This window comes from Pholis gunnellus (assembly GCF_910591455.1).
Source record: "Pholis gunnellus genome assembly, chromosome: 7".
NCBI classification, from domain to species: domain Eukaryota; kingdom Metazoa; phylum Chordata; class Actinopteri; order Perciformes; family Pholidae; genus Pholis; species Pholis gunnellus.
The window spans coordinates 22,276,733-22,285,823 of record NC_136533.1 but is presented as its reverse complement, the minus strand read 5'-3'; the positions used below and the strand labels follow the sequence as shown (position 1 = coordinate 22,285,823).

The 9,091-nt window shown below is 45.7% G+C and overlaps 1 protein-coding gene across 1 annotated transcript in view; it reads right to left on the bottom strand.

The window, feature by feature from the left end:
* The window catches only part of hydin (HYDIN axonemal central pair apparatus protein), a gene marked incomplete at both ends in the record, with an annotated part of 74,100 nt that continues 65,009 nt past the window's right edge, over window positions 1–9,091 (bottom strand). The window contains 15 exons of the mRNA XM_079163561.1: window positions 1–201; window positions 519–785; window positions 1,256–1,480; window positions 1,584–1,814; window positions 1,906–2,056; window positions 2,332–2,495; window positions 2,633–2,842; window positions 3,316–3,538; window positions 3,797–3,906; window positions 4,195–4,365; window positions 4,460–4,612; window positions 6,764–6,962; window positions 7,069–7,238; window positions 7,792–8,013; window positions 8,099–8,306. Coding sequence (XP_079019687.1) covers window positions 1–201; window positions 519–785; window positions 1,256–1,480; window positions 1,584–1,814; window positions 1,906–2,056; window positions 2,332–2,495; window positions 2,633–2,842; window positions 3,316–3,538; window positions 3,797–3,906; window positions 4,195–4,365; window positions 4,460–4,612; window positions 6,764–6,962; window positions 7,069–7,238; window positions 7,792–8,013; window positions 8,099–8,306 — 2,905 coding nt within the window. The remainder of the gene's footprint in view (window positions 202–518; window positions 786–1,255; window positions 1,481–1,583; window positions 1,815–1,905; window positions 2,057–2,331; window positions 2,496–2,632; window positions 2,843–3,315; window positions 3,539–3,796; window positions 3,907–4,194; window positions 4,366–4,459; window positions 4,613–6,763; window positions 6,963–7,068; window positions 7,239–7,791; window positions 8,014–8,098; window positions 8,307–9,091) is intronic.

The window sequence follows — 9,091 nt, the reverse complement described above, 5'->3', positions numbered from 1 at the left end:
TCAGAGCGGTAGCCCTTTCAGGTAATAGACCCAAGAACAAGGTTTGCTGTGGCCCTCGGAGCACTGGCTGGAGACGGTCAGCTTGCCGAACCACGGCCCCGGGAAGCCTTCAGGAGGGGCCTCAAAGGATATCAGGATGTTTTGGGTCTTTTTGGAGAGAATGGGTTCTGCCTCTTTAACTGTAAAACAATGGTTGTCCACCTAGGAGCAGGGTAAACAATGCTGAGTCAATCACAGATATATTAAAACGTTAAAGACATGAATGAAATTGAAGCATTTTGTAGAAGCTCGATGTCTAAACAGGAGAGTGTAGAAGCCCGACTGCAGCACTCTCTTTACTGTAACTGTTCCAGGCTAAATTTAAAGCTGCTTGCTTCATGCTGCACTGCCAACCAGAAAATGATGTCATTGGATTTCAACAGATTTATTGTGGTGCACAGTGGCTGTATTGGAATTGAATTCCGCTCTGCAATCTGGTTATTTCCCTGGTCGATATCCGGCCATTATCACGTCTTTACCTGAAAAGAGAAAGTGGTGGTCTGCAGGAATATATTCTTGAAGGGGATGGCAACTTTGTGACCGGTCCGGACGCTAAACGGGCCCTGGGCTTTGGGAGGGAGGCTGATCCCGTGCAAGGGAAAGATGTAATCGCCACCGATCGCTGAGGACAAGCTGAGCTGGCCCCTCACATTCCCCAGCTGATGAGGTTCAAAAGAAACCTCTATGCTGACCTCTGACCCCACCTGGGGTAGGGCCTTGTCCACTGTGAAGTCCGGGCAATCAGTCTGCAGCAAAGGGGATCACATGACAACAAATAAATCGCTGCGGTAACGTTGCTATTTGATTGAAAAGGTCAGGCTATGGTTTCAGCTTACCTTCATGCGCCAAAATGAAAAACATAACTGCTAGATTTCAGTTTTACAAAATGCATTATTCGTTGATATTTTTGGGCTGAGCTTGCCTCCACTCAAGTCTAGTCATCAGGCAAAGTCAAATTTCAACTAAACACTGTTGAACCACACAACACATTATACAACGGTCTTCACAGGCTAAGTAGTAGTCCTCGTGACAAGTGCATGTGTAGAACTGGTGAAGTGCCCCTTTGAAAGACACTATCCAGGGCCCGTATCCATTAGTAAGTGCAAAGCTACAAAAGCAGAGAACAGGCAGGAGTCGACACAACATTTCGGTATCACAGAAACATGGCGTGCACCGAAGGTTTCGAGTCATTGGCACATGTCTGTTGTTTTCTTACCTTGCCTGAGTACTCCGTTTTGAAGCGGGCGTAGTTGGTAAACTTAACAAGAACGGAATGGCTGCTGCCCAGACAAGTGTTGAAGTGGACGGTTTTCTCTGGTGGTGGGGGCAGAGCTCTGAGAAGCAGATCGTAGTGGAAGTAGCCCAGATCATTACTGTGCAGAGTCAGCCGGGCCGTGGACTCGCCTGCACGCAGGGGCTGGTACTCGAAGCTTAGAGAGCCCTGAACCGAGGAAGCGCACACACACACAAAGAGAGAGAGAGTATGAATTGTGTGTGCACACAGCTGTTTTTTCCGTACATAATCATATGTCCTCGGTATTCACCTTTGACTGTCCTGGCACAGTGTGCAGAAATGGGGCACTGATTTCAGGGCATTTACACTCAGTGTTCAGGCAGGTAACTGTGGTCAGGGGGTTCTCCACCTGCACAGTGGCCGAGGCCGTCTGACGGACAGGGGTCACCAGCTCTATGGTGGACAGGACTCCTGGAGATGTGGCCTTGAAGGTAACAAGGTAGTACAAGTACTCGCCGGACCCCTCATTACGAAACGTCACCTAACGGGGACGGGTTAAATGGGGGACGTGAGGACAAGGCTGAGAAATATATTCAAGATCTGGTCACAGAAATGTGTGTGTGTGAGCAAACCTTTGTGTTGTAATGCCCCTCTCTGTATGTAAAGAAAGACATCTTGTAGTCTCGACGAGCCAAAGCAGAGACCTCAATGTATTCTTGACCCTTCAGGGACACCGTAGCATCTGGCTTGTCTGGTTTCAGGATCTCCATCAACACACGGAACCTGAGCACACGGAAACACGCATGACTCTGCTGAACAACTGTTATTGAGATCACTTGCAGCGGGAGGTTTTTATTGTTGCAATTTGTTTCTTCTTCATGTCCCTTCCGGGGCTTTGTAAAAAAAAAAAAAAAAGAAGAGAGTGCATACTTGACTTACATTCATCTGCCAGAAACAAGTAAGTTTGGCGTATCAACAAGGTGATAGTATTGCCCCCAAGTGGCCAAAAAGAACCATATTACATTATCATATTCAGGGTTATATAGTGTGTGCATTACCGCTGTTGCTTTGAGAGCCAGTTGTGCACAGGGAGCAACTCTGTGTGGAGAGTCTTTGCCGGCAGTTCATGCACAATGTTGTCCTCTGCCTTTGGAGGTTCAGCAGTTCCTTGAAGGGAGTACAGCATGCCCGTCCCATCAGGGAAGGAGAAGAAGACCGATCCCTGAGAAAACAAGGAGCGATATGACAAGTTGATGTCACACTTCAATGCATACGTTGTTTTGTTTTATCACGTAGAATGCATTACACTGCAGTGAATATGCACAAAAGATCCGTGTTTAAACATTAGTGCCCCTCTACCAGGTGTTTCTTCCCATCAGCGGTAACGGACAGCGGTCGGTAGGTGATCTTGTACGTCTTGTTTTGGAAGGGTTCGAGGATCACAGAGGAAGCAGCGCTCCACTGCTCGCCCTCTACGACAGGCCTGATGCTGCAGTGCTGGTTCGTGGGGTTGAACACGGGCAGAGTCTGGCTGTGAGAGCCACGCACCGGGCAAACAAAGCTCACCACCTGGAGACAAGCAGTCAGACGGACGACCGAATTATGCGAAATGTAGTACAAAGGCAGTTACATGACTAAATGTGCTCATAGATATCACTTAAAGCTATTCAAAGCTTAACATTTCATGTATGTACCTTTGTGTATATGATGATTGGAGTAAAGTTCAAGCTACTATGAGGAACTTTCATTTTGTATTGATTATGGCGCTTCCTGCGGACAAAAGCGGTAATATCTCTGAGTACCAGAGTCTCTTTAGAAAATCTCTTATTTTACTTAGTTCCTCACAGTAAGTTTAATATATATTTCTTTACTAAAAGGTGATCATACTACAATAGAAATATGGGGATATTACTCAGTCAGATGATGTCTGGTCTCAATAGGGAATATGTTTGTCGCCTTGCTTTGACGTGTAGCTGCCAGAGCACATTAGGCTGATGGAATGTCACGATTCAACACTGTGTATAAAAGTGCATCAATCAAACCTCTTTGCTAGTGGAGGCTACAACACAGGAGCCTGTTACAGTGAGGGTAACGGGTGAGGGGGAGCCCTCCACACAGCAAGACAGGTTCTCATATCTTTTGTCGTTAATCAGTTCCACCGGGGCAAAAGTCACTTCGAAAGGAACCTCCGTGCCGGGACAGATATAGCCTTTAGCTGGTGTGATGGACAACTCCGGAGGAAAGTTCTCCGTTTTCCACTGGAACCTGGTTAGACGGATAAAAAAGCAAACGACGGGATATAAATCCAACCAGAATAAGTCAAGAGTCACAAAAGCAGACTACTACAAAATTAATGTTTTCATGGCAAGTTAAAGAAAGTCTTTGTTTGATTACGCGACAATTTGTAGACTCTAATAAAAAGGAGTAACTCTACAAAGTTTGTCAGTGCTTTTTCCGCAATTAGCCTGCATGAGGTTTTTAATCTGACTGAAATTGGATCATATATAGTATATTTAACCTCACCTGGCACCAATGTCCCCAGCGTTCGTCATGACAGTCCTCTTCCTGGCTTGGCAGCGCTGGACAACAGCTCCAAAGGTGAGGTGGTCCTGGTCCAGCTGGACCTCCACACCCTGACAGTTCAAATCAGAACTAGTGGTTAACATGACTTCATCTAAAATTACAGTATAGAGTTAATGCGACAAACTTTAAAATGTCTTGTTTATGTGTTTCTAAACAAATACATTATTTTTAATGGACATCTGTCGAATTTGTGTGAAGATAATTCTGAGAACAGTTGCACCCGTTAACTTAAAGTACTTCAGAATAGAATTCCCTGCTCGTCAAGGCAAGCAAATACATCAAGCGTTTTGCAAACGATGCCTATTTAAAGTGACAGTAGATTTACTTCACAGCCTAACCTGGCAGCAGCCTTGGATGGTCAGCAGGGGGTGTAACAGGCCCGCAAACTCCGCCTGCAGCTCAGCGGTGAAGGAAGGCGTGTGCTGACGAGGTGAGAACTGGATCTCAACGTTACACGAGCCAACACTGGCTTTCAGGTTCAGCTCACCTGCTGGACTGAATGACAGATCCTGTAAGGGGAGGAGGAGAATATTAAGTTCTGCTTGCGTGGACTACTCTTTATCAGTGTGTGTGTGTGTGTGTGTGTGTGTGTGTGTTCCCTACCCTTGGATCCAGAAGTGTGTTGGTGTTAAGCAGCAGAGTAAAGGAGAGGTCTAAAGGGCTGCGATTGACCAGAACCACTTGTTTTTTCACCTTCTGACCCAACACCAGAGATCCCAGCTTCACTTTCCGCTGCTTGGGGTTCTCCACCTCCAGCTAGGACGGAATAACACAATATTCAGGAAAAACAGATCAAATGGATCAGAATTTAATAAATGAATAGTTTAGTTGATATCGTTTTATCTGCCCCTTGGTGATTTACCGTGGCTTGTTAGCTTGCCAATGTGTAAGTTAGCTTGTTATTAACATAGCTAAGTTACACACTAGCTAGCCCTCGGACTGTATTTTCCGGGGCGTGTGAAGATGATGTGGACGGTAGTGTATTAGTGGGACACATGCTGGGCGACTCGTGGCCTCAGCTGTCCAAAGAGAGACCCTTCTCTGTTGCTAGTCACTCAGTCAGTGGGCTTTCGGTGAGTGTCGCTCACTGCTACTCAGTGGCGGGCCGTCAGGGCCTGCAAAGCCTTCTCTGCTGGCCTAAACAGAATCACAAAGTTATAGCTATTTTATAATTTAATATGTTTTCTTAAATACATTTAATTTTTTCTTATATGTATTATAATTTATAAAAATATTTTTCCCATTATCTTATTTTCTCATTGCACAGCTACTGTGCTCCTCAGTTGCTCTGCTTCCAGTGCAGCTTGTTTTAAGTAGAGCTTTTATCCAATCAGAGTTCACCTCTGTGTCTCTAGTAAGAAGAGAGGCCCCAGCCTGCAGACTCACCCAGTGCTGCCATGTGCAGTTTAAATTGAATGGGGACGATATTGTTGATTCAACCAATCAGATCTTTAGTTTGGGATTCATGGCCCCACCAGAGCAGTTTGCAGGCCTAGTTACGTCAGCTCAGAGTCCAGATGCCTCTCTGCCAGCAAGGTGCAGAGTGTGCTGTGATTGGTCAGTGGGCGGGCACGTGGACTATGTGCCCGCGAAACATGATTGCTAGCAGAGCTTTGTAGCAGACAGAGTTCAAGTGGAAATATTTGAAAGACATTTTACCTAGCTTTGTTTTTTTAATATGAAATGGCGGAAGGAGGAGAAACGGATTTAGTGGCGGAGTTACTGGGAACGCTTTTCTCAAGAAGGACATTTCTGAACAAACTGGACATAGTAAAACGACTCCACAGCTAGCAGCCCCTGACCCAGCCAGGAAAAGGATTTGTATGCAGCTTCAGAAGCGTTGCACATGTTATGGCTGGGAATGTGTTTCATTTTAACTGAGCGTCGGTACTTTTGGAGAGACTCGAGTGGATCTACAACTCACAACCGCGGTCCGCCCTTCGCCGGTCCACGGCCGAAGACGACCACCGAACGCGGTCGGAGGCGACCACCGAACTGCGGCGGAAAACGGACCACCGACCGGCCGCGGAAGGCAGCGGAAGACAACCGAACGTCGGTCGAAGACGACGACCGAACAGCGGCGGACCACGGACAACCGACCGGCGGCGGATCCGGTTGGACTTCTTACTGGAACTGATGTACTGGGATTAAACTCTTTGTCAGCATAGACAGCATTTGGTAAGTGAACTTCGTTTGTTTACCTCTACTGTTCATTTGTCTATCGTGGCGTTTTTATGAATAGTATTTGAATGGCTCGTGCTCGTGTGGTGGAATGCGTGGATCCGCTGCAGGTCTGCTGGATTGATTTGTTGCTTTGTTGTCATATGAATATATGCGACTGCTCTTGTGAGTTTGTCATTGTGTTACATTGATTTGGACTATATTGTCCGTTAATGACACAGCGTCCCGTCATGCTCGTATTCATGTATCTGCACATTTTATTTCATTTGTCAAATGTTGCAGTGTTATGTGAATATGCGGCTTTTACACGAAACAAATAATAACCCGTAGCTGTGACGTCATAATGAGGTTATTAGAAGTGGAGAACAGCACTGAAGGCCCAGGTATAAAATCCACGGCCCGCCACTGCTGCTACTACATTCTAGCACACAACTGTTGTGGGATCAGATGCTTTCCGTTTCAGTGATCTGATCAGCGTTGTGCACAAGAAGGGATGTTGAACTGCAAAGTGAAGTCTCTTGGCATCACTTGAGGACATGTTTCATCTCTGTCCCAGTCTGTTCCCCCTTTACACCATGTCTCCATCCCGTTAGAATAGCGTGGTACACTTCACTGCTCAGAAGAGCATGAAACTTGCTTCCTGTTGCCGCTGCTCAGCAAAAGTTACAAAGCAAACGCGTCAACGCGGTTATTTTAGTCATACATTGAAGCGTTCTTCCTTCTCACCTTCATCTCGATGCCTTGGCCCAGTATGTCGACGTGTTTCGTGACACAGCTGTTTAAGGCAAAGGTGAGTCTTTCATGGTAGCGGCATGCCTCACGAGGATAGAAGTTGACTGGTGCCTCCATAGCAGCGCCGGGGGACAAAATACCCGGTTGGAAGTCCATCTCTAGGTAAGAGGTGTTTCTGAACTGGGACTCCACACTGAGGAGGGGACGGTAGAGCAAATCCGTGCATGTTGACTCTGGAAACGTTCTGAGAAGACACCTTTTATCTGACGCATGGAGAAGAAGCAGACACACACAACTACCTGATGTCTCTCTCGCCTTTGTTGCTGATCACTAGAGTCCGGGAGGCCGGCACCATGCCCGGACTGTACACGAAGCACTTGCCAAAGTTGTGCTTGGTGAAGGACAACTCAAGGCTAGGTGCTACTGCTCTGCCTTCGATAGCAAATGTAAATGTCGGCCCGAGCTTCACCTGACAAGAGGAAACAAGAGAGAGGAATACAAGAGTGTTGGAGACAGAAAGTTACGTTTTAACATCGGTTTAAATGCAGCTTCCACCAAATTGAACAATTTTATGGTGTGACATGAAAAGAATTTCATTTGTATTTCATTGGTAAACGCAGGATAAGATTTAATTAAGTGAGGGAATATCTATTCTACCATTTATACTTCATTAAAAGGCGTCGTCGTTGACATGCTTTTAAAGCCGATGAACAATGCAGGTAAAGTCTAGTAGAATACATTCGAGTCTGAATTTGGCAGTAATCTTAGTATTTGTCTCTAAGAATAAAAAAAGAATAAAATACAATACAAGTTGGAGTAGACTATCAGTTTTACAGCAACTCACTACGGCGTTGTCACCACACTTAACAGAATGTGGAAAAAAATAACACGGATTAAGTATTTATCAAGGCTTAAAGATTATTTATAGCTATACAACTTTTTTTTTCTTCTTGTCAGTGCAGAATGAGGCCTAACCAGCCTCATACCTCTCTAAAAGCCCTGATAGGAGATCAGCAGCTCACCTTGACACTCAGTCGGACGTCCCGCAGGTTGCAAATGCTCCGTGGACAAAAGAAGAGTAAAGATCGCAGCTGCTTCCCAACCTCAATAGTGCAGTTTTGTGGCTTCGCTTGCAAGTGTTGCAGCAGCTCACTGGGACCCGTTAGGTCAAAGCTCACTTCTGATCGGAATCTTGCCAGATTGGACACCAGGAAATTAAAGGCGGATTGCTCTGAAATCCCCACCTGCATATAGTGCACATACAGGTAGATAACTGTCACGTTTCAGCTTCGTGCGTCTGAGTATTTGTGTCTGTGAAAGTGAGCTGACCTTCCCGAAGTCCAGAGTGTCTTTGTGGTTGGGGCTGATGTCTCTGAGGCCTCCTTCTGGCTTCTCAACTTGAACAGAGGTGCTCATGCTGAAACAGTCGGCTTTAACTGTGAGCGCGAGTGGCTCCGATTTCCTCTTCACCCTCAGAGCCAATCTGAAGCTCACATAGCCCTCCCGGCAGGGCGTGAAGGACACCGACAGCGGCAACCTGCAACAAAGAGTTCACAACAATTGACAGTTTCACTGCTCTCTATGACATTCAGCGGTTTGCTGTGACAGATGGGTTGTAACAAATTGAATTAGTAGTGAAGCGACGTGCAACTTCCTCACGAAGCTTTGATATTTGACAAGTTAATCCCCTCACGCCAGATGCACAAACGAGTGCGGCGGGGATGACGGAGTTTTGCAGGCCAACCTCAGAAGTTAGCATCGCGACGGTTCCCTCGACAGAAAGACGATGGGATTTTTCCTTTTTGGATTATTGCTGAAAATAAACTTTGTGTCAAACAACTGTATACGATACCTACACGTTTGGTTCAGCAAGATAATCTTCACAAATGAACACCACTTTTATGAGGTTTGAAGCTTGAATGCAATCAGCAGAAATAAAAAACTAACGTTATAAGGCTATAAACGGACTGCACCACATGAGCACAAGTTTACACAAAGAGGCTGTAAAGGCGAACTGGTGATGACGTTTTGTAATGTAATTTAGCAACTTTCTTTCAAAGCTGTTTTAAAGATACTTGAAAGCTTCAAAATCCACAAGATGAATATTTGCTGATGTATTTTAGGTTGTAGAACAACACGTTTAAATCTCTTAAGCTTGAGTTAACCACAGACCTTATTTCAGGCATCTAACCAAAAACGAACAGACTTTGAGACGAGGGAACCGGACGTGCAGAAACAGCTGGCTCATTTCTGGGTTTTGGGACTTTGATTCCTGCAGCACTCTACACACCAAGTCAGTGATTGTGTTTTCAAAATAACGGA